We start from the raw sequence: 25684 nt of genomic DNA on the forward strand, positions 1-25684 counted from the left end.
ATACAGTGAGGTCTGGTCTCTGGAGTTTAGGTTAGGACTATGGGGGGCAATGAAGCTGACTAATTAGTACTGGAGAGGAGGGGGTGGGGAGGGGAAAGAGAAACAAGTTCTAAAGATCTGTACTACTGTCTCTATGCATGTGTCAAGGCTGGGATTGAGATTGCAGCCAAGGTCACGGTCAGGGTCTATGTAAGATTAGAGTGGGGATAGTGGTTTGGCGTCAGGGTCAGATTTTAGGGCCTGAATTGGGGGGTGTGCATCAGGATTTGGGAATAAGTCAGGTTCTCAATTGGGCTTAGCAACTCAATTAATGTTAGATGGAAGGTTTCACTGGGGTAAGGCTCTAAATGGGGCTTGGTATGGGCTGAGCTGGAGTTGGTTCTGAGATCAGGGTTTGGGGTTTGGGTAAGCATGGAACCAGGGCCCCTCTTACCATTGGGCCTTGTGCTCCCCTTGGGCCATCTTTCCCAGTGTCTCCAGGTGGGCCCCGAGCCCCAGGGAGTCCAGGGGGCCCTGGAGGCCCAGCAGCTCCATCTTGCCCTTGGTCTCCCTGAAAGAGATGGGGTGTAACAAGACACTGAGGGAGAGGGGCGGGGTTCTAGCCTCCTTAGATGGGCAGTCCCAATGATGCCTTCCCTCTCCCAGTGCCATTAGGCTCAGAGGGAAGGAAGGGATTTGTGATTCTTGCTGTTTCTTGACAGTCACATGAAGGGACAAGTCTTTCTCCCTCAGCATGAGGCTAACAGCACCGCTCACATTGCAAACAATGTACCGGTGAGAGGTGAGACACCTGGTGTGGGAGAAACACCTGTCTCATGGCCCCCTCCTTCTGGAAGGGGGACTGCACATCTCCTGACAGGCTTCCCTGCTTGGCCAACTCCTGCTTTATTAAGTGGTGGAGGTGCACTTTGGGGTTTGGATCCAGAGAAATGAAAACTTACTGTTCCACAAAAACCTGTACACAGATGTTCATAGCACCTTTATTCCTAAGAGCCCCAAACGAAACAATCCAAATATACTTCAGTAGGTGCATGGTTAACCCCCTGGGGAGCACCCAGAACCACAGAACGCTATTTAGCAACAAATGACAGGAGCAGAGTATGAGAGGAGACGTGCAAGAATGTGAGTGCATCTGTGGGAATTATGCTGGGAAAAAGCCAGTTTACAGGCTGCATGCCCTGGGAGTCCATCTACCGGTCTCTCTTGCAATGGCAGAATGACAACTGAAGCACAGGTTAGTGGGTGCCAGGGTCTAGGCATGGGGGAAGGGAGGGTGGCGACTATAGCTGTGGAAGCCAAGTGTGAGGGGACTTTGTGTGATGGTTACACTAATCTACCGGTGTGAAAAAATCACCGAGAAGTAAACAGACACACAAATGAATAAAATGGATAAAATCCGATACAGGCTGGTGGATTGCAGCAATGTCAATTTCCTGGTTGCGAGATTGCACTAGTGTGATGTAAATGTCACTACCAAGGGGAACCAGATAAAGATCCATGGGATATTATTTATTACAACTGCACGTGTAATAAATAAACTGCACTCAAATGAAAAATTTAAAAAGGGTGACAAAGAGCACACGGTCATGCAGCCCCCAATGCCCAGCCCTTGGATCTGGTGTTAGTGCCGGGCCAGACCTCAGGTAGCCAGAGCCCTCGTCTCCCAGCCCCACCTTCCAGGAGGGAGCCTGGCAAAGAGAAGTGCATTTAGCAATTTTTCCAGCTTGGGATTTCCAGCTGATCCCAGCGTGCCCACCAGCACTGGCATCAGGTACACAGTGCCAGAGCTCCTCAGCTGCCTGCTATAAGGAAGGGAAGAGGCCTGTAGTGGGGCCGACCTGGTGATGTCTCACCCAGGCCTGCAGTCTCTTGGCCAGGGCACTACCACAGTCACATCTTATGGATGGGTGGCTGGGGATCAGAGCAGGTAATAAATTAGTAGCGTGACAAAGTGAGGTTAGATAGTACCTCTTCTAGTCACTGAAGCCTGTGGTCTCTTTCAAACCCTTTTCATGCATGGACCCCACAACCTGAAAGTGCATTTCTCTAGCACACTGCACCTAAGGCAGTTCACGAGTTTTCACAATTAAAAAATCCTGAAGTTCTCAACATCCACCACACAGACTGGTATGACATAGTCTGGGCACTGATCAAGAGGATCTAATCTCAGCAGGAGCAGAGGAAGGCTAGGTCACCCAGTCATGGGTGGGGATGGTGGTGGACAACTCCTGTTTTATTTTGTGCAGTGTTGGGAAGAATCTGAAGACCTTCTGGGAACCATCTGCCTGGATGCTGCTTACTTGGGCAGCAAATGGATTTAGACAGTGAATAGGTTCCTGAAGAGGTTTTTGGGATCTCCCTGAGTTACTGGGGAATCCTGCAGGGATCTGATGGCTGAGGTCTAACCCTGGAGTAACCCGGTCGAGTTGAGGGGAGCACCAGCAGGCCCAGACATGCCACTCGGCCTGTCTACCTTGAGCACACGGTGACGGTACACGTGATGGTCTCTGCTTATAAAGCCCGGGTGGAGCCGTGGGAAGACCATCTAGTCAGCAAACAGGTTATGTGGATAGAAGGCAGGGGTGATTTAGAAAACCACAAGGCTACTTCTGAAGGCAAAGTCACATCACCCAGCCCAAAGAAAGGCAGTTTGGTGACTGGAGGGGAGAGTTCTGTCCTCTCAAAGATGGCTGCTTTGCTCTGCTCCATCCCCTGACCCTCTGAAGGGTTCCCTGGCCAGTCCACATCAAGAGTGGGGTCTTTGCTCCACTGCCTATTGTGGATGAGCCAATAGACTGGAGGGGAAGTGATGGGTGCCCATTCTGGGGAGAGCTCTTAACTGACTGGCAGTTCCAGTTTCTTGCTTCTTCCATGTCTCTCAGGGAGACCTCTCACCCCCATGTCGGGAGAAACAAATCCCACAGAGAACTGTGGGTGGAGATCTCCCTCTGAGCCTCCAGTCAACGGTCATCAGTGGCAGCCATGTTAGGGTGCACTACCTCGGACTGCAGCCCGGCCACCTCTGCCTGCAGCAGGAGAGACCAGCCACCCCAGGGGCCACAAGATCGTGACACATGTCCAGCCTTAAACCAGTTGCTGGAACAGAAGGACAAAAGGGAGGATATCTGTGAAGAGGGAAGGGCGTGGCAGGGATGGCTCTTCCATGACCCCTGGCCCGGGCAGGTCCCATCCAAAGAGAGGGTGTCCCTGTTTGGGAAATCAGCTTCCAGGTTCAGCAGGAAGCAGGCAAAGAGATTTTTCTCAGCCACTACAACCTTTCTCTTTTCAGAGATAGCTGGCCAGCTTGAGGTGGTCCTGCCTTGCCCTTTCATCAGAGTCCCAGGACTGCGACCCAGTCTCAGGGACCTAGACCATCTAGACGGCTAGTCCACCTTTCCCTTCTCATTCCCTGGGCCTCCTCTGGGCCTGCTGGACCTCATTCTGTTCCTGTCTCTAGCCTCCAGTGCTTGCAGATGCTCACAGTGGGTGATCAGGCCACTGGCTCCCATGTCCACCCCTCAACTTTACTATGTCTCTCTCTTGCCTTTCTCTTGGCAGTTGATGCTCACCTCTCAGGCTCTGACTCAGGCCATGGTGGAAATGGTGCATTCTAGGGCTGCTTATGTGACCTCCACCAAGACCCAGTTTTCAGGACCCACCCCACCTGTGGTCTCAGTTTGGCTGCAACTTCTGCTGAGATTCTAGGCTGGGCTCCAAGTTCTTCTGAGCCCCTGGGCCCAGAGAGGACACTGAGGGCTGGTGTGGGCCAGGTAGAGACCCCATCTACTGTCCCCACTTGGGGTGGGGACCCTTTTATATGAGTCTCTGCCACAGTGTTGGGGTGGGGGCTGTCACAGCACAGCTGGAACCAGTGAGCTGTAGAAGGGTGTGTTCAGCTCATCAGTGGCAGAGCTGAGATTTGGGCTCAAGGTTGCTGAACCCATAGCCTTCCCTTTCCCTGGGGTGCTAGCTGGGACTAGGGTCAGCTCCCTATGCCTGCTTCCATGATGAGAAGTGTGACCTGGATATCTCCCAGAGACACCCGTGTGTGTGTGTGGGGGGGGCGGGGTGGTGGTGCAGCCTCAGCCAGACCAAGGTGCTTGGGGCTTCCTCCCACCCAGTGACCATGTAAGTGAAAACAGGCAGCAGGACAGGCCATCAGGTGGGAGGTGGGCTGCCTACCCCACTTTCTGCGGTAAGCTACAGGGACCCAGAAGCAGTGCTAGATATGCCTAATTATAATAGGAAAAAAAAAAAACCCATGTTTTTTGGGAAAGGCGTGGTGAGGTCTCATTCAGTTCTTACCCGGGGGCCAAAGTCTCCTGGTGCGCCCTAGGAACAAAACACAGGACAGAGGAGCACTACTTTGATTACTGCTTCACATGCTTGGTCACACTGAAGTCTAACAAAAGAACATGCAGGCTCTATTTTTATCTACGTTTCCAATGAGGAAACTGAAGTACAGGGAGGTTGAGGAAACTGCCCAAGGTCATAGGGCTGGCAGACGCAGGGCTTGCAGCCAGGTCTGTCGCCACTGACCCCCAGATGTGCTGAGCACAGCAAGCTGCTCTCTCTGTGGCCCTGACCTGCAGATGGTGAGGAATGATTATAATTACTTGATGAATTGCTTAAGTCACTGGTAGAGGGTTAGGCAGCAATAGATGCTGAGATTCTGACTTCTCTGTGGTTTTAAAGGCCCTGTGTAGAAATGGGAAGATATTCTATTTCTACAACTTGGTGGCATCAGCCTGAACTGGTGGGAAGGTGCCTGCCAAGTGCACAGGTGTCTCATCCTTTATAAAGAACCTTCAGACATCTACCTCTGGCAGTTTTTCCTGTGAGTTTGACTTTAATGTCCAGAAGAAGAAACTGAGGGCCCAAGGCCAGACAGCTGTGGTGGTGCTAAGGCCAAGCTGAGGCTCTGAACACAGATTCTGTGCTTTGTATCCACCACTGACTCCGAGGTGGGCGCTGGGTGTTCCAGCTCCTGAGCCTGCTGTGGATACTGAGGTCCCCTCTCTGCTGCTCCCTTACAAGATAATTGGGTCTCAGCCCTCCAAGGGCCTGTCTGTGACATTTAGTGGCAGATGCCAGTGAAGCCCTTCTCACAAGGACTTACAAAACACCCATCATGTGGAGCTGTCCTCTCCACAGAGAATGACGTTAACAGTCACTGTTCAACTCCTCAGGTTCTGCTGGTAACCCTTTTTGTGATCAACTACTTTGGAAATTTGTCATTCTGGGCAGACTGTGCTTGGAGTTTTACTGTACTCTGGGGCCAGGAGAACTCAGATTCAGCTCTGCAGGCACATTACTATGTCAAATATCAGCCTTGTGATCATTTTAGGAGGCGGTGCTGTGAGCCCCCACTTTATAGGTGGAGAAACTGAGGTTCTAGGAGAGGCGATGCACTCAAGGTCATACTCTGAAGTGGGGGTTGGAAGCAAGTTTCTGGCATTCTTCATCAGCCTACTGCACTGGGACAACTTCCAGCGTCACTTACTTTTTCTCCCTTGGGGCCTGGAAGTCCCTGGAGAAGGAAGGTGGAGAAGAGCAGGTGTGAGTGAGCAGGACTAGGCCTGACCCTATTCTGACTCCCTAAGGCTTTCCGGCAGAGGGCCTGTGAGCCTGAGTAGCGCTGTTAGATTTTGTCAGCCCTTAACGAGTCTGGAGCTGGCCACAAGGAGGTCCATGCCTCGAGCCTCAGCAACCTGGAGATGGGAGAGTCAGCAGCGAGGGCCTCTTGTGTCCTCTCAGCAGGGACAGGGGTGCATGTGCTTGCCACTCCTCTGGAGAGCAGGGTCTTCCATGCTCAGCAACCCCATGTTCCCAGGGCTGCAGGTTAGAAGCCTGCACGGTGGGCAGTGAACTGAGATCCTGTCCCTTGGTGCCTTCTCTCTTGCAAGGCAGCAGCCTCTTGGGGCCTGCTGGGAGGGACACGTATGTTTTGAAGGCTAACTAGATGCCAGTAATGGTGCTGTCCATACCCCAGCATCTCTGTGGGAAGGGTTAATGTGCCCATATGATCAACAGAAGCTGCAGGTTCAGGAAGTGAAGAGGCCTCCCCAAGGTCACACCTCTAAGCATGTGGTAGAACTGGACTTGAGCTCAAGTCTGTTAACAAATGTCTTCTCTCTGCACTGAGTCAGGTTCTCAGGACCCTTTACTCTGGCACCCCAAGATCATTCCAACCCCACAATGATGTCCTATTTCAGGATCACTTAAGAACACCCTGTCATCACTTACGGGCTTGCCATCCAGACCCAGTGGTCCCTGGAAAACAAGAGCGAGCACGAGTTACACATGGAAAGGCATTTCCCTATTTCCCTCCAGCGATGAGAGACCAGAGCCCGACTGTAGACTGTGGTCTGGGTACCTTTCACATGGACTGGGTTTTGCTACCCAGAATCCCCTCCTCTTATGACAGAACCCCCTTACTTTCCTAAACCCACCTCCACCCATGGGGCTTAGGCATGTGATCACCTTCCCCCTCTGGGGTGACTGGCTTAGATGTATAAGTTATGCCTGAGAATTTGAATAGTGCTTTTGGGGAAAGAGGGTTAAGCCTGGAGCTCTTGGGTTCACCACATGGCTCAAGAAAGAGCCAAGAAAGAGGAAAGCAGAGCTGAGGCAGAGAGAAAGACGGGGCAGAGTGCCCGAAGCTGGCTAGCCCTGCAAACCCCCCCCCTACCCCAATGCATCTGGCCCCCAAGTCAGCCTGCACTGAGTAGGGACTGAATGTTTGTATTCTGCCCTCCAATTTCATGCTGAAACCTAACCCCCAAAGTGATGGCATTTGGAGGTGGTGCCTTTGGAGACCATTAGGAAATGAGGGCCTGCCCTCGTAAATGGGATTAGTGTCCTTATTAAAGGGACCCTGAGAGCTTTCTAGCTGTTCTCTCCACCATGTGAGGACACAGAAAGAAGTAAGTTGTTGAGTCTTCATGGAGACTCTCACCAGAGACCAACCCTGATCTCAGACTTCCAGCCTCCAGACCGTAAGAAGTAAATATTTATATGCCATCTAGGCTCTTGTATTCTGTTATAGCAGCCTGAAAAGACTAAGATCTAGCTGAAAGAGCCCCAGGCAGCTTTAGCTTCCTTTGCAGGCAAATGTCAAAGTTGAGAGAAGCCAAATAACCCAAAGGTGAGTGCCAAGAGCCGGGGCATCTCCAGGCTCGGGGCTTCTGCGGTGTCTGCAGAGGGCAATATCAGCTGCTCGGCAGATCCCACTGGGCCTCCACCTGTCTACACACCCGCATACCCACAAGCCTCGCTGAGCTCCGTCTTTTGTGAGGGGATGCAGAAGAATCCAGTGGCAGTGCCACACACCACTCCTGGTCTCCGCCAATCCCCATCTTACCCCTGATCCCCCTCACCACTCTTGACTCCAGGAAATGCTGCAAGCAACCCTACTTTCCTGAGCCTTTATACACACTGTTGCCTGGCTCACTTTTCATCCGCAGTTCAGTTATTTCCTCTTACACCAAGCCCACCAGGTTTCTCCACTTCCCAGAGTCAGACAATCTGTCCCAAGCCCAGCACATGGCTGACCATCTCATGTGTAATCTACTCAAGTCCTCCAGTAGCCTTGGAAAAGTTCTGATCTCTGCGTTACAGAGCTCGAATAAGGAGGGGCATGGAGCATGTGCTGAGTCAAACCAATGCAAGAGCAAGATGGATGAATGGTGTGCAGATATGTATAACACCAGGAGGAAAGGGAAGGGCTGTGACAGACTGGGGTTCTGCCACTTTAGAAAAGGAGATAGCTCCCAGCTCTAGGGGGAACTGGACAAGATTAGGGAGCACTGCCTTGACAAAGTAACTTTTAGGGAAGTGAACACAGCAAGTTGTGTGTGGGGGAGGGCAGAGTGGGCAGAGAGAAAAGCCAGTGAAGCCAGGAGGGGGAGGCCGCTGGCACAGACCTACATAGGCCAGCCCTGTCTCACTCACAGGGGCACAGGTTTGGCCCCTTCTCGGCCTGTGTCTCCATGCCAGCATCCAGTCCTCTGCAGCCAGGGCCAGCACCTGCCTCGTCTCCCTGAGCTCTCAGTTTCTTTCTCCCCTTCATGCCTCTGTTTGGGCGCATCCCTTTGCCCAGAATACCCTCCCCTGCCTTCTTACTCGGGAAGAGTGACTCATCTTCAGAGACATTTTCTTGCTCTGGGTAGACTGGTCTCTTTAGGGTCTGACTGCAGCGTGAGAGTCGGTGACTCCCCTGCTGGGTCCAGCGTTAAGTAGCTGGCTTCCCTGGGTGACACTGTAGACTCCTTGCATGGAGACAGTCAATCTGCCAATTCCCTAGATGTGTGACTGGCCACTCCTTGGTATGCACATGCCAGGCCTTGTGCCAGGCAGGGAACCTGTACAATTCTGAAAATTGGTCTAAGTGCTACCAGCCAGTCTGGACATCATGGTGATGGCCTAGAGTCAGCTGGAATTATGGGAGGAAGGATGCAGGCCATTCTAAAATCTTGGGGGTCTAGTCCTGGGGGCCGCTGGCTAGCCACAGTTCTGGTCCCCATCACTTGGACTTATCAGGAACTGACCTAGCTGACTTAGTTCTTGACTCCTGGACCCACATGCCTGAGGCTTCTTCCTACAGCAGGAAATTGGGCCCTGCCCCTCCGCTCCCAGCTGCAGCCTTCAGGCTCAGGCTCTGCTAAACTACCTCAGGGCCACACCCCCTGTGCCCCTCACCAACCCGAGCCCTCTCAGCAATCCCAGCATACAGGGCTCCATTCCATCCTGTCTCTTCAGGAATTCTCTCTTCTCAATTGCCACAACAACCCAAGCGCAGATGTTATCATTGTGATCTTGTGGGAGAGGACACCGAGTCCAAAGAGGCTAATTTCTTGCCCAAATTCCTGCAGCTGGGACAGGCAACATGTGGTGCTGCATTTCAGGAGCCCTCAGTGGGCAGTGGGCAGCCCGGCAGCCTTGCAGGCTGGAGGTGGGCTTTGCTGGCTTCCAGCCACTCTCCCCTCCACTCTGCCCTTGCACAGCTCTGATCAAAGAGCCTTCTCCTTCCCACTGCCCCCTGGACCTCATCTACCTACCGCCCTGGCCACCTCTTCTGGTGTGGCTGCACTGCAGATTCAGACCAGGGCTGCGTGTGAGGCTGTGTCCTGCTGAGCCAAGTCCAAACGCAGCACAAACTTTGTCCCTCTATCAGTCTGCATGGATTGAAAAGGTCCACAGTGCAAACTGAAATGCAAAAGAGACTAAGGGGCAGTGTGCAGTTAAGTAAAGTCCTTTGCTATTTGTGCACCAGGCAGAAGGAAACAGTGGGCCTCACAGCTGTCACCACAGCAACTGGGGATGAGACCTGGCCACAGGCCTAGAAAGGTGGCATGATGATACAAGGTTTCCTGAGAATGGCCATGACACAGAGTAGGGCCAGGTCTGAGGAAGCAGGACCAGAGCAGAGATTCCCTGGGGCAGAGACTCCCTGGGGTGTGACCATGAATGTTGTGTCCTCTGGACTCCATCCAGTCCTGCTGTGCCCTTCATGGCTTCAGGAAGAAGCTGAGCCAGTGGGCTGTCCTGGCCTGGAATAGGCCCCCTCTGCACACCACATTCCTGCTCTCACAGCACAGGTAGCAGGATGATGTGGCCATCCCAGGGGGCCTGGGGCACACCTCACAGTCCTTGGCTTCCTCTGGGGATTCCTGGTACATCTGTCTTCCCCACAGTGTGTCCTCCTTGGGCAGGCTCTTTGGACCCCCTTTCATTCCAGCCCTCTGCCAGGGAGTGAAGGGTTAGACATGCTTACTTTGTGACCTGGGGGACCTATCACTTTCTCTGAGCCTCATCTTCCTCATCACCTCTGCTCCCAACCGGGCTGATTCTCCAGTTTTCCCTTACAATCTGCTGGGGCCCCACCATCCTTTAGGATTTGGAAGGGTCTGCTCCAGTGGTCTCACAGGTACATCTTAAGGCCTCAGGATAGGTGGGTCTGCTCAAGCAGGACCCACCATGCTATGTACTGATCTTTGATTGCCCATCTCCCTATGCCTCTACCTGTTGAACACAGACTCATTTTTCACAGTCCAGCTCAAATGATTCCTCTTCTGGGATCCTCCTGGGATGAAGCAGCACCCGCCAGTCTGTCTATACTACAGTGCTCAGTCCTCATGGCTCTGGAAGGAAGACTTGACGCCTAGCTCTGGGAGGAGGCTCTGGATCCAGCATACCTGGGCCTGCTAGAGATCTGGGCCTCTCTCACTTACTGACCTGCATTCATGTGTGTGTGGTCTAAGCAAAGTTGCTATGGGCACCGGTGGAAGGTGTAAACTGCAGACAGATGGACCAGGCAAGCCTCCTCCCCTTCCTAACACCTGTCCAGGGGCAGAGTCTGCACCAGTCTTTAGGAAGCAGGTTGCAGCTACAGCAGCTCCTAGAATGCTTTCTTACTCTTAAAGTTCTGCTTGAGCCAAATAATACACATCTGCCGTCAAGTTGCAGGAGAATCTTGTCTCTGGCCCTTCCAGGCACCACACAGCGCTCCTGACCTGGGTTCCAGGAACACCCACCACTCATGTGAGACACCAGACATCATCCCTTTGGCCCTTCCCTGAACCAAGCTCTCCCTTCCTGCAGCTCTCCTTTCCACTGTTAGTGAGGACTTTCTAGAATGCAAATTTGACCATGCTGCTTTCCTACTGAAGCCCCGTTTGGGAGCCCTACTCCTGAAGGATGAAGTCCAGACCTCCCCATCTGGTGCCTCTGGGTCCCTCTAACCTAGAACTGAACATGTGTCCTGGTTTTGTCCCTTCCAGTGCTGGGAGGCTTATCACTGGCTCCCTGCCTCAGTTCTGCGGTGTCAGTTGGGTTGATGAAATATGCAGAGCTGTAGGATCCTGCCTTTCTAGAAGTAGCTGGGTAGTAGAGGAAAGAAATGGCTTGGTTTTGGTATTAGGAGGGTGCCTAGGATACCCCCCAGTTTTGGCACCAAAGGCAGAATCTCAGTGCTTCCCCCACCGGGGGAGGGCTGCCCCTCCTTAGGAATGAGCACAAGTCAACTGTCTCCTAGGACGGGGTGGTGGGGGAACAGGTAGAGGAGATGCTGTCTTCTGCCAAAGCCCAAGACTGTTCCTGGAGGGTCACCTGTGGTGCAGGCCTTTTTCTGGTGCAGGACAAGACCCTTAAGTGGCAGAAAGCCACCTTTCCCACCAGGGACGCTCCCTGTCTATATTTGAATGTTGCACAGCTCTTGGCTCCAAGCATTTGGGTGTCAAAAGAGTGAAAGAAATTTGAAGATTCCACATAAAGGTGGTGCGTGATTAGTGCCTTTCAAAACACCCATCATGGAAAGAAAGTCATTTCCAATTTCCTGGGCACCCAAGATCAGAGTTGTGTGTGATTGGTTCTTATGTTGAAGAGTCCAGCAGCAAACAAAGAAATGCCAAGGGCAAATATTTACAAAGCAACGGATGATGCCTGGTCTGGGCATAGAGCCGACCCATAGCTATAGCCTTGGCCTGTGGATGTGGCTCTCAGCATGAAAGCTCAGGACTCTGAACTCCGCATCAGGAAACAGCTGAGCCCTGGAGAGGCAGCTGGGTGACAGGAATAACCGGGAGTCTCTGAGGAGGGGCCTCAGAGACTAGGGGAGGGGGCGGGGGAGAGTCCAAAGAACCTGCCTGGCTTTAGGGGGTGAGCCCTCGTGTCCTGGGGGAGAGTGGGCCCTGGACTGTGGACCCAAGATGGTATACCAGCCCCCCATTACCCTCTCCCAAACTGGTGTCCTATGGAACACTGTCCTGTGGGTTGCGAGGCTCTACTGAGGAAAGGGATTCCACTGTGTTTGAGAAACATTGTATTCCACCCCATGAAATAGGTTTCTTTCCTGAAAAACCCGTTCAGACTGTCATCTTGCTTTGTGGGTCTCCAAGAAGGTGGTATTCCCATCCTCACAGGACCCCTCATGTGAAGGCTTGACTGACTCTTAGCAAAGCAACTGCGGTGGATCATCCACGAGCCAGGGAGGCTTGAGTCTGGTCCTGGGGGCTCTGAGAGGAGGACAAACACCCCAAGGAAGGGCCAGGGGCTGGGCTGAGAGACCCATGGAGTGGATGGTGGTGTAAGGTTGAGCCAAGGTGGGGCAGGTCCAGGCTCAGTGTCTGACAGCTAGCCACTGCTGAGTAAATGGGCTGTTCTGGAAGCCTGTCTGCCTGGGGGCACAGAGCCCCAGCCTGGGTGGAAGCTGGGGTGCCATTCCATCCAGGCAGCTTTTTCGACTCTGACCATCAGCTGCTCCCTGCCCCCCTCCCTATATCTTCCACAAGAGGAGTGGGAAGGAAAGGTGCCGAGGGCAGTCTATGGAGTGAAGGACAGCTTGGCCCTGGGTTCAAACCCCCCCTCTGACCTCAATTTCCCTCTAGTGGTTTCCCCAGGGCCAGATGCTTCAGTGCTCAGCCTAGTCTTGCTAGGGTCCCACTACTCTCCTCTGCTTGATCAAAGCCATGTGAGTCACCAGAGCTTTTCAACGCCTTCTGCCCTCCATGAAACCCTGCAGCTGTTTACAAGCTTCGTTTCTGCTTTAAATCACCTCTTCCCATGCACATCAACGGAGTTCCTGGATGGCTCTGGATGTATGAGAGCAGATAAAGCAGGTCTGCACATGAGGGCTCCAGGGATCCCAGGCAGGTGAAGACCTGAACCCCAGTTCCCTCAGCCCCTTGCTTGGCTTGGGGATCTGGGTCCCTCTGAGCCTCAGTTTCTCCATCTGTAAACAGCAGCCATGCTCTTCTCTCAAATGACAAGTACAAAATGGGTGTATCTTTTTGGTCTCCCCCTCTCCTAGACCAACTGAAGACTCTAGACCTTACAGGCACCCCCCACTTAGTTTCTTAAGCAGGATACCACAGTCATCTTTGGAGAAAAACTAGCAAGAAAGGCAAGAGGAGAAGTTCTTGGTGAAGTAATCTGGGAGCTGGAGCAATGTGCAGTGGTGGGCCCTGTGCTGATGGTCCCTCCCCTCCACGGTGACAGTCCTCCCGTGGCTCAGGCGCCGCTGGTCAGTGAGAGTATCTGAGGAACTGAACCAAATCAATACACTGGTTGGTTTAGATGCAGACAGGAGTAACTGCCCAGACAGGCTGGAGCTGGGCGACTGTCTTGCTTTCTGGTTGTAATTAGAGCTGATGGCTCCCGTTGAGGGATGGAGCCCTCTGAATGCAGTGGGATGAGGCCCCTAGATGAGGGGCTTACCAGGATTATCAGTCCAGGGCCCAGTAATTATGGCCCAGATGTTGACAATTCATTAAATTACAAGGCTGTTGGGGTTTAGGGTCCCAGCCTGGGACGTGTACATTCCTGTGTGAAGGCTCCCTCATTAGGGCTGCCCAACAGGCAAGGGGGTAGGTGGGCCGCCCCCTCAGGGCAGGTCAGCACCATGTGTTTCTGATTTTCCAGGCCAGGCTATTTGGAAACACAAGGACTGTGGCAAGAATGTCCAGGATGAACGATTTCCCAGATCTGAATTCCACCCTCGGAAAAGGCAAGAAAGACCCCCATTTCTTGGCTCCAGCTTATGGTGGCTGGTTCCTCTTAGACTTCCTTTGGGGGCCTGTGGCACTCTGCAGGGTGGGCTCTTCAGGTACCTACTGCACCCCAACTCACAGCAAGCCCTGGGACCTTCCGTTGGGTGGGATCCTGGGAGCCTAGGAGCCAAGGTCAGGGATTTGCCCTATTTCACTTGAGGAAATGTGAAGGTCAGTGCCAGGCAATGTGGCCTGTAATGCTGCTACTTTCCCGCCTGTAAAGTCAAGGGCTGGGCTGGAGCCAGGTTTGGTTTGGTCTGTATATTAAAAAAAGGTACAAAAATAACCAAATTCATTGCCACATGTAAAAAATTGTGACATTTCTCATAAACATCCAAGGTTTGGACTTTTCTTGAAAAGCTGGAAGATAGGGCACCTTGAGGCCCACATGCCTGGCAATATCTGTGAGGTTCAGTGCTCCTTGGGCTGGCTCTGCCCCAGAGCCACAGACTCCACCCCTCCCTACTGTATCACACCTGTCCATTGACCTGACATGGCAACCTACACGCTTGATAGGGGCATCTGGGTTTGATCCTCAGTCTGGAAAATATCCTCACACCCTTTCAGCTCTCTTATTCTGAGAAGCCAGGAAGCCAGTTGGCTTCCATTTTGGGGTAGGGAACGCTAGTGAATATCTTGTCTGCACTGGAAGTAATTACACATATGTCATGGCTGCAAGAGGTGGTACTATGCCTTTGAACTGATCCCTAAATACCTGTGTAAAGTACACTTTTGCCTTTTACATCAGGAGTTGTTCCTAGGTGGCGTGGAGGGGAACAATGACTTTCACTGGGTGTGAGGGTAGGAGATGGGTCAGTGAGTTGGGTGGGTCCACTGAGCTGCTTCTGGCCCTGTATTTCCACCTGAGGCAAGTAGGAGCTGGTGTGGTGGAAGGTACTAGAAGCAACCAACAGACCCGGGTGGAAATCTAGCAGGACGGAGCAGCAGCAGGTGACCAGAGGTTGATGGTCCCAGGGTAGAGATTGTCCAGAGGGAGGCAACCTGCTGAGGACTGCACTACTCAGAAGGTGCAACCCAAAGCCAGCATTGCAGGGATACCAGGTACAGTGACGGGGCAGCTCGCAGTGGACGCAGGTTGTGAGAGCACTGCAGGGACCTCTGCTGCCCTGGCTGTGCCCAGATCACCCCTGTTGCTCTGCCCTCCTGTCTGGCCTTATTCTGTGGGGCTACTCGCCTGCTGGCCACACTCAAGTTTCATTTCCAGCCTCTCTGAAAGTCACTGTCCGGGTGCAGGGCATACCTCTTTGAATTCCACTGGCAATGAATGGGTGGAACTCTTAAAACCCAAAGATTCCGTGTAGATTCTGGATTTCTAACTTCTGTTGGGATTTTAGAAGATGTGGACATGATAGACTTGCCTGGGCTGAGCAGGGGGTCCCCTTCTGATGGGGGGGCTTACAGGTTTGGCCCAGGCTCTATCGTCCCTTATGGTCCCCTGCAGCCCCACCTATTCCCTCATCTGGCTGCCCTGTCAGGCATCAATGAGCCTGAGCACCTGTAATTTCAGTTCTGATCCATCTCTCAAAACTGTGGTCCTCTCTCCAGTCCCACTAGACTTGGCTTCTCTCCTAGACTGGCCTCCATCAACCTCCCTGCCTTTTGCCCTATATCTTGGAATGAGCTGTTTAACTTCCCTGGAGCCAGCTTCCTCCTGGAAAATGGATGTGATGTAGGTGGAAGTGCCTTCTATAGGTGGCGATGCTGGGCTGGGAGCTTGGCACCCAGTGGGTTGAAGGATTATGACTGGGATGCCCTGGGCCAGTTCTGGGGTGGAGCTAAGAGACATACCTCACCTTCCTGTCTGTACAATGCTGACCCAAGCACAGTCCTGTGAGGTAGGCACTGTTATTGCTCCCATTTTCCAGAGGGAAAAATTGAGCTGGGAGCAGCATGGCCAGCTGGGCCTGAATCTCATGTCTGACTCTTGCCTGTGGCTTCGCCATCCCTACCTGTTCACCCCCAGGGAGGGGGAACTCACTGCTTAGTGGCAGTCTAGTGGGTTTGCAAAGGTTGTTTAAGCCTGCCCTTGGTGAGGGCATACTTGGTGAGGTTGTGACCCAGTGCTCTCTTCCCTCGCCACTCCCACCCACTCTCAGGTTCCTGCTCCAGCCTGGCATGCCTTGGGTGCAGCCTCTGTCTGCACCAGCTCCCACTGACCAGCACCTACTCCAATTTTGGCTCATTCCTCCTTTCCTTGGGTGGGGGCCCTGATTCCCACCAGACTTGGCTTGTGTTATAGACAACCTGTTTCTAGCCTGATTACAGTGGAATTCCCTCAAGAATTTTGACTCCTTCCCCCTCAACTATAGCTTCCATGGGGATTGGGACTCCTGGGTAATTTCTTGCTAATGTATCCTTACCGCTAAGCAGGGTCCCTCCTATCTAGTGAATCAATCAGTTGTCAAGCAGTTGACAGCACCTATGAACGAAGTTCCAGGGGCTCTGGTGCCTGGCCCAGGAACACCAGAGGGCGCTCTTGACCCACTGATGATACCCAGTGGCTGCAGAATCCAACTCCTTGGCCACAGCCTGGGAGGTCAGCCAGGACACTTGGGCACTAGGGACATGGCCAGAGAGGAATCCCTTCAGTCTCACGGGCTCCATTGCTGAACTCAGCGACCATTGAAGAACCATCTCTGAACCCATCTCTAGAGCTCCTCTGACTATCTGGCTCTCCTGACTGCTGAAGAGCTGCAGGAGGCATGCCTGACGTTATACTGTCTACAGAACTCCAAAGCCCATTCTTCCTCCATCACCTGGGCAGGGCATGGTGCCGGTCCCTGACTTCAAAAAAACTGAAGGTGATTTCAACATTTGATTTCAACATCCTACATCCTGTTAATGGTTCTGCCTCTCGAGTGTATCACTCAGAAGACCTGAGTGTGCCTCAGTGATGGCTGCAGGTGCTGAAAATGTTCTTCCATGCCATAGGGTGAGGATACTTTGCTGTCTGGGGAAGCAAGAAGACCTTCAGCCAGCAACTGGCTTGCAAATGTGTTGTTATAGGTTCACCACAGGGCAGGACAAGCCTCCCTGCTAAGTGCTTTCCAGAGCTGGTCTTGGAAGTGACTTGGAAGCTACTATTTCAGGCTGGGGCTCCCCACCCCCTTCTAGAAAGATGAAAAAAAAAAAAAAAAACAACCAAAAACGCAGTTACGGTGAGTAAGGCACCATCCAAGGGCAAGAGCAGCAGCAGCTGGGGCCTCCTGTCCGTTGGCCACTCCACATGTGACCCATGAGGGGATGCTGAGGACACAGCGTGGGCCCAAGGCAAGGGCCCACGGCTTGAGGCTGATGCTGGACCTGGGGGAGGAAAGGCCAGCCCCAAGGCCCTTTTCCTCAGGCTCGGCTGTGTCCCCCTACGGTTCAATCTGGGGTCCATTAGCAAGGGGCTCTGGAAATCTGGGGAGCAGCCCTGCAGGGGTCAGATGAAAATGAGACGTAGGATGTTGAAATAGAAAAACAGATGCATTTGGTATATTACAGATGAATCATTTAACTAATTACATTTTTACAATCAAAGCTGTTTTTGAACTATGGGAGTGCAAGAAAGCATATGAATGTGTGCTGCTCTGTGGTCCTTTTTTTGTTCAGCTGATTAATTCTAAACAGTCCAACTGGGCTATTCATTTCAAAATTGGTCCCAGGCTGAGACCCTGTCTCTTAGACCACATTCAGCTCAGAGCTTACTCTGTCCCAGGTCTAGGTTGTGGATGCCCCCATTATTGAGCTGGTGCTGGTAGGCAGGCTCCCTCCTCTCCCCACCACTGTGTGTTCAGCCAGATGGGTAGGGAGTGTGGGGTGCCGCCTAGCTTGAGGGGCTCTGTTCTGGTCAAAGCCCACCTGCCATTCCTGCCAGCTCTCATTTCTCAAGTCTGTCATTATCACTCCATCCTCCCTGGATGTTCTTGATTCAGTCATCATCTACAAATCACTGCAACTGCCCCCTGCCTGGGTGGTCTTCCTCCAGTCTCTGGCCATGGCCAGCAACCAGGAAGGCCACACATCATTTAATGATGTTTGTTGACTGTCTATACGATGGAGGTCTCAGTAGCGATGCCATGAGGCATAGGTGTGTGGCAGGCCAGCCCCTCTGGGTTTATGTCACTATGCTTTATGATATTTGCACAATGACAAACTTGCTGAATGGCACATTCTCAGGATTTGTCCCTAGTGTTAAGTGATACGCAACTGTGTCACCTGTTTATGTCACTCAGGGGTGTCTGTGGCCTCTACACTCTTCTGTTGGGGGCTGCTGGGGTGCCCTTCACACAGCATCATACCTCTTGCTCTCTGCCTGCCCTCAGAGCCACTGGCCTCAGCAATATTGCACATCACACTCCTTGTCCTGTTCTAGGTGCCTGTGTTGGGGCTGCATGGGGTGCACAGACCTCCTACTGACTTCCTTATTATCCCTAATGATAGCCCTCAACTGCCGCCTGTACACGAGGTCTCCTCTGGTCCCTGGCAGAGTCACCCACTCCTTCTTTCTTAGAGGCAAGAGGCCCCATCTACATGCATTCAGCCCTACCCAAGGTCTGGGAGGATCGCATGCTTGAGTAGGCGCTATGGTGGGGTGGGTGGGTGGGTGGCAGGTCTCCATCTGTGGTCAGGATACCAATGGATGTGGCCAGGCCCAGAACCTGCTAAAGCAGCTGTGAACCCAAATTGGTAGGGGCCCATTAGCATGTGCTGAGTGTGATATGTGGTCCCAAGGACTTTGTGGCTATTCCTGCAAATAACTCAGTAGTGAGACAAGGCTCCCAGTTTTGTATTGTTGCTGGAGATGATGAGATGCACAGGGTTGGTTAACACAGGGCTTTGGAACTGGTGCAGGAGAGTTGAGGGTTTCCACAGGTAAGCATGGTGGAAGGACAGGCCACTGACGGGGAGTTAGGGAACCACACAGTCACTCAAACCTCAGGTTTTTAACCTATAAAATGGGCAAGAATCATGGCATATAGGGATAGGATGAGCTCTGAAATCATGACACACTATTCTGACCCAATTCTTAATATTTTCATCCAGGCCAAGTCTTACACTTGGCCTGATGTGAACACAGAGGATTAAGTGACTGCCAAGGGCCTGCATGGGGCATTGCTGGAGGCTGTGGTTCCCTGGCCAGCCTTGCTCCATCAGCTGTTCCTTAACAGTGTGGGGACCCTGGTAAGGGAGCCAGAATTGGACATTTCTTCATGGGGGGGGGGTTGTTTTCCTTCCTAATTTCTAGTAATGGCTATGATGCAGATGTACGATTGAATAATAGAAAAATGAACTTTCCTATTTGTTAGAGCTGGCTTTTGCTATTGTGGCTTTGGAAAGCAGGGATGATCTTATTCAGATAGCATAGATGGAATGCCGTGCTTGGGAGAGAGAACTTCTGGGCCAGAAAGAAACAGGGATGAAGAATAGAAATGGAACAGTTGTTCTAAATATCTTGGGAGAAGAGAGGAGTAGGGCCACCCTGCCAGCACAGTCAGCCCTGAGGCCTTGCCTACTATTGCAACTAGCTTACTAAAGGGGGACTGGTAGGACCTAGGCTGCCACCTGGGTGCAAATGTGGGCCTTGTTCTGCTACCCTCCAAACTCAATTTCCTCACCTGTCAAGTGCAGCACAAGCCAATGACCTTCCAAGGTGATGCAGTATGTGTGAGTGTGCATCCAACAAACACTCAATACCAGCTTCCTGGCACTATGGAAGGGCTTTGAGAGGGGTGGCTGGGAGGGGACACTGTGCCATCCTGGTGCCATTCCCACCAGTATAAACAACTTTCCATAAACTCCAGAAAAACAAGTTTTCCTGACTTCCTACCGCTCATGTGGCCTCTAAGATTCTACTTGGGGCAGCCCTGGGGACTTCTCTGATGTCACCTTTTATTATTTCTCCCGTGAAGGTGCTCACTGGATGACCCAGATTCTCAGAGCTGGCACCCTTAGGAACCCTGTTCTGCATGCAGGTTGCGTTTATATTAGTCAAAAACTAAAGGCTAAGGAGAAGGTCTTACCATCCCCCTAACCAAAGAAGTGATCACACTTCCCTTTGCTACCTAAAAGAATGAAGATTTGATCAGAGAATACTACAAATAACTATATGCAAACAGGTTTGACAATTTAGTAGAAATGGACAAATTTCTACAACTCTACAGCCACCCAAAGCTAGATAAAGAAGAAGTAGAACAACTAAACAGGCCAATTACAAGCAAGGAAATTGAAGAAGTAATCAAAACCCTCCCCCAAAATAAAAATCCAGGACCAGATGGATTTACAAATGAATCTTACCAAATGTTCAGAAAAGAACTAGTGCCTATTCTACACAAACTCATCCAAAAAATTGAAAAAGAAGGAAAACTACTACATACTTTCTACGAAGCCAACATCACACTAATACCAAAACCTAACAAAGAAAACTCAAAAAGAAGAAAACTTCAGACCAAACTCTCTAATGAACTGATGCAAAAATCCTCAACAAAATCTTAGCCAACAGAATCCAACAATGCATTAAAAGAATAATACACCATGATCAAGTGGCTTTATCCCAGTAGCACAAGGATGGATCAACATCAAAAAATCAATTAATGCAATCCATCACATTAACTGACAGAAAAATAAAAACCATGTAATCATATCAATAGATATGGAGAAGGCATTTGACAAAGTTCAACATCCATTTAGTTTAAGGCCCTCGAAATCCCTGGAATAGAAGGAACATACCTCAACATGATAAAAGCCATATATGACAAACCCACAACCAATATTATCCTCAATGAAGAAAAGCTGAAAGCCTTTCCTTTGAGATAGGGAACAAGACAAGGGGTGTCCACTATCACCACTGCTCTTCAACATAACATTGGACGCTCTACCCAGAGCAATAAGACGGAAAAAGATATACAAGGAATCCAAATAGAAAAAGAAGTAAAACTGTCCTTATTTGCAGATGATATGATAATTTACATGGAAAACCCTAGAAACTCCATAGAGAAACTAATCAAAACCATCAGCCAGTTTAGTAAGGTAGCAGGATATAAAATCAACACACAAAAAGTCAGAGGCCTTTCTATACACAAACAACCAATCAGAAGAAGTGGAAATTAAAAAACCCATCCCCTTTTCAATTAAAACAAAAGAATCAAATACCTGGGAATAAACCTAACAAAAGAGGTAAAAGACCTATACAAAGAAAAATACAAAACACTGTTAAAAGAAATACAAGAAGACATCAAGATATGGAAAGACATCCCCTGCTAATGGACTGGGAGAATTAACATAAAGTGGCCATCCTACCAAAAGCGATATTCAGATTTAATGCTATCACTTTTTCAAAGTGATAGAAAAAATACCGATGATATTCATATGGAACCACAAAAGCCCTCGAATAGCCAAAACTCTCATGACTAAAAAGAAAGAAAATGGAGGCATTACAATCCCAAACTTCAACCTATGTTGCAAAGCCATGATAATCAAAACTACATGGTACTGGAACAAGAACAGACACAGACCAGTGGATTCGAATAGAAAACCCAGACATAAGCCCACAGATTTATGGGCAGCTAATCTTTGACAAAGGAGCAAAGAATATACAATGGAACAAAGAAAGTGTTTGATCCTTCTTTATGCCACTCAGCAAGCAGTACAGGGTATGACATCTTCCAGGAGTGTTGCACAGAGCCCAGCATCATATTTATGAGAAGGGAAAATAACTTTATCAACATAAATGCTGATTAATATTAAAAAATTCAGGAGTGCTATGTCCAGGGCCCCTCTGCAGGTCCCAGGTGAAAATGAAAACAACAACAACAACAACAACAAAAATCCCCCCAATTTTTTGGTATTGGTTTTATCTTTGAAATATTAAAAAAGTTACCGATGCAGATATATTTTGACTCACACTGTTCGGAGCTGAAAGTTCCCCCTATATTATTGATTCCATGGGATCTACTGTTCTTGGACAAGAAGATCTGAAAATGCTCAAACTGGCAACTCTTTACCTACAATTCCATACTCTACCACTAGGTGGCAGTGAGGTTCACACAAACGTTATCAAAACTAGTTTTTCATCTCTACATGTCTACTTAAGCTACATCCTAAATTAAAACAAGATATACACACAATATACTGTTAGCTTATCATATTGGCATAGATTTAAAAGTCTGGTAATACCATAGTTGGCTAGGATTTGGGGAAACATGCAGTGTTAATATGCTGTTGGTGGGAATGTAAATTACTATAGACTCCTGGAGGGCAATTTGGCAATACACATCAAAAGCTTTAAACATGTGCAAACCCTTTGGTCCAGCAATTCAACTTCTAGACATTTATTCTAAGGACATAATCATGGAAATAAGCCTACTGTTATTTCCAGGATGTTGATTATATGGGTGAAATATTGTCAATATAAATAATATAACTTGAAGATTGGTTAAATAAATTATACATGATGTATATGGTAAAAACTAAGTAGCTCTTACATCCTATAAGAATATCTAATGATGTGGAACAATTTCATGATTTAGTAAGTGCAAAAAACAAACAAACAAGCAAAGCCAAAAACCAGGCTACAAAACAGTATATTTACTATAATCCTAGTTTTAGATAATAAATATAAAAACAAACTTGTACATAAAAAATGCTGGGAGAAAAAAAATGTGCAAAATGATATAAAAATAAACTCTTGTAAAAAATAAAAAAAATTAGGATACATAAAAAAAAAAATCCTGGGAGAACAAACATCAAAACATTGAGAGGACGTATCTGTGGGTGGTAGGATTATGGATGGTTGTGTGTTTCCTTTTTGTGCTTTTCTCTATTTGGGAAGGCTTTAAATACTTTTTTTTCTTTTTCTTTTGTTATCATCAGCTGAGAGCTATTAATGATTCCCCTTGCAGCAGAAAGGACAAGGAGGTTGTGGACAAGTTAACTCCCGACCTTTTCAGTCCACCACCTACCCCACAGACATGGGCTCCTATGGCCCTGTACCTCCAACCCCTATTGAGTCCACATATGGACTTAGTTTTAGCTGGTCTTGCTCAGGGGAGGGGCCAGCTGGGATTAATCCAAAAAAGGAAGCTGGCACAGTCCCTACCAACTGTCCTGTTTCATTTTTTTTTCTTACTCTCATTTCCCTTTAGAAAGTGACATGCTTTTAGCACAATGAAAAAAGGGTTTCCTTAGGTTGGAATTCCCTAAGCTGCAGAAAAAAGCCATTTTGGACAACTGACCATTCTCAAAGCCATTTTCCTGTTCAAGGTATGTAGTCAGGATAGACTGGTGAGCAAAGAGAGTGAGTGATCCATGGACTCCCACATCTGCCCTGGACTTGGGCTTGCTGTACATAAGCCCATGTGACCCTCAACTCTGTAGGTGTGCTCCAGCCAGGTTCTGAGAGGCCGAGGAGCCTGCTGGAGCCCACACAGCAGAGCCAAGAATCTTCGTGAAACTCAATATATGAGGTATGTTGTAGGTGGCCAGGGCTCCTCAAGTTCCACAATTGTGGTAACCTCTGAGGTGAGCTCAGGGAGTCACCTATAAACAGACCCCATGCTGGAAGTCAGGGCTTCCACGAGCCAACAGATCTGGATTTCAGTTTAAAGCACACAGGTCCCATGAGTCCGTCCTACCCTCAGTGTTCTAGTGGCCTGCTTTCCCTCCTGCAGGGGACAATAGTGGGTGTCATCCCCACCTGTGCACCTAATGGAAGGCAGGGTGGCAGTGCTGGAATGAGGGTGTTGGAGGCAGGCAGTGGGGCAAGCCAGTGGCTCCTGATTCTTCGGGTTTGAACCACTTGAGCTCAGCACCAGGCTGGGCCAGCCCAGTCAGGGAAGTTGACTACATATGTGTGGAAAGAAGCGGTGCATGCAAGCTGAGTAACTTCAGGAAAAGGGGTGACCTGGGGTAATTGGGGTTGATATCAGCTTCCACTCAACCCTTTGTCTTGCCAGATCTGTCCAGGGCCACCCGTGGTGAGAAGCTTGAGGTGTCAAGGACAAACAGACAGTGGGAAAGGCTTGCTGGACCCCTTCCTTTCAAAAGCTCTCAACTTTATACCCGGTGGACACACCACATGTTCACCCATCCCTTGGCCTCCCCACCCCAACATTCACAGGGCCCCAGAGGTGGGGCACCTCACATATGCTGAGTCTCTGCAATGGCCCCGCTAGCTGTGATCCTCAGGGTCTGGGCTTTCTGGGTATGATCACACTTCACCTGAAGCCCAACTCTCTTCACGCGGAAGGAAATGGAGATTTAGGGCAGCCAGGGCTTGCCTACGAGCCCAGCAACCTAACTCCACAACCAGATGCCTGCTTCCTGCTCACAAAGCCCACTGGCTACTGGCCTGCTCCTCTCCTGGGAGGAAGGGTGGAATGATGACTGAAGGAGAAGTGGCCTTTGTGGGAGGTCTTGGCTCCAGGAAAGCAATTCCTGCATCAGCCAATAGCCTGCTGCTCCCAGCCAGGAAGAAAGGACACCTGTCACTGTGGGCTAAGAGGAGACACAAACAGGGAAGAGAAGAAACCCACCCACTGTCCCTTGGGCATTTCTAACACAGTCCAGAGTAATCTGAGTGCCAGTGTTAACCAGGTAATCCCAAGAGAGGGCTGTTAGGAAGCGCTCACTCCTGGGCTGGTGAAATGGGTGATCCTGAGACACGGGGCTGAAATATTCTAGCAAATGCCCTAGGCTCTCACTGCTATATCTATGAACAGAGACCACTGATCACGATTCCCTGAACCCCTCAGGAGAACCTGCTGGAGAGGTGTTGCCTCTCACTGGGGCAGTGGTCTTCATGAATTGGGGGACCTCAAACTCTACTCCAGACCCAGACTCTGACATGAGGTTAATGCCCCCAGATATTCCAGCTAACCCTGGAAAGCTTGGCTTTGTGTACCTATCACCTCCTAAGTCTCCTGGAAGTCTTCAGTGTGATGCCATAAAGGAGGCCTCGGCATTTCACAGAGCAGGAAACTGAGCTTTTCTGAGGTCTGGCACAGCAGTGTTGGAATCCAAGCCTCGGTCTTGCTGAGGGGTATGAGCGCCCCGCCACAGAACCACAGGAGCCGGCTCCCGCAGGACTGGGCTCCGACCCCCCAACTAATGCAGCCTGTTCTGCTTCTGTACAGATCTGGCCATAAGAGAAACTTTGGAATCAACCAATATTTCCACCCCCTGCATCTTCCTGGCCCGAGCACAGAACAAATTTGTTCCCCAGCAAAAACAGTCCTGCCACACTCTCCTTCCACCAGGCTGTTCTGAGGCATCAGGACTTCTGGATATTTCCTTTGGGGGCCTCCCCTCCACGCAGGGCTCTACATTTCATACAGCTCCTTATAGGGTGGTCACTCAATCTATTATAAACTAACTTTTAGTTTTGGTTGTACAAGATCTGAGGCATGATGACACTATGATGGCTAAACTGGAACCAACAGGTGGCCCTTGTTCACAAGCAATGACAGGAGTGGTGGTGACACTAGCCACTGGGAAGAGGCCAGCAGCCACGGGCTGGACTGATGGTCTTGGGCTCATGTGCTGGACAGAGACTGGTGTTGGTGCATTCAAATGCCAAGGAGACTCCGTCTCAAAGCCTCTTTGCTTTGCTGCAGCCTGGCTGGAGCTGCAGACAGTGCCTGCCAGGCCCTGGCCCTGCAGAACGGCCTTCATAGAGTTCATGCTAATCCCCTCCACAGGGACAGCAGCCACTGCCAAGCACAGGAGGAGAAAGGAACACAGACAGTTAAGTAAAGGCTTAGAGGGAGAAAATTGGTTTGAGCAAGAAGGTCAAAGACAACAAAAAAACAAAAAGACAAATTACCGGGTAGCCATCTCGTCCCGATTGCCCCTGTGGTGATTAATATGTCATTAATAATCAGACTTTGGCAGAAAACCATATGGCAACACTTAGAATTCAGCCAGGGTCTCAGATCTCTTCTTGTCCTGCCTGGTCTGTAGCCGAGACCACTGATGTGACTTCTTCAGTGGGGAGGGTTTGGGGTTCTGAAGGATCTGGGGGATGGAGCTCCCATTTCCAGACTCATAGGAACAGTTGCGTGGGCCACCAGGGCATACACACACGAGTGTCCTCACTACATCAGCAGAGACATATGGTGAGGGCCACATGGGGATGA

At 50.4% G+C, this 25684-nt stretch overlaps 1 protein-coding gene across 1 annotated transcript in view; it reads right to left on the bottom strand.

The window, feature by feature from the left end:
• COL23A1 (collagen, type XXIII, alpha 1) overlaps positions 1-25684 on the bottom strand; it is a 305502-nt gene that overhangs the window by 17914 nt on the left and 261904 nt on the right. The window contains exons 4-9 of the mRNA XM_012722702.1: positions 25372-25398; positions 6247-6273; positions 5504-5530; positions 4306-4332; positions 2474-2545; positions 434-550 (exon numbers count right to left, since the gene is read on the bottom strand). Coding sequence (XP_012578156.1) covers positions 434-550; positions 2474-2545 — 189 coding nt within the window. The 5' untranslated portion in view covers positions 4306-4332; positions 5504-5530; positions 6247-6273; positions 25372-25398. The remainder of the gene's footprint in view (positions 1-433; positions 551-2473; positions 2546-4305; positions 4333-5503; positions 5531-6246; positions 6274-25371; positions 25399-25684) is intronic.

This window comes from Condylura cristata, unplaced genomic scaffold (genome assembly GCF_000260355.1).
Source record: "Condylura cristata isolate star-nosed mole 26May11 unplaced genomic scaffold, ConCri1.0 scaffold00008, whole genome shotgun sequence".
Lineage (NCBI taxonomy): Eukaryota > Metazoa > Chordata > Mammalia > Eulipotyphla > Talpidae > Condylura > Condylura cristata.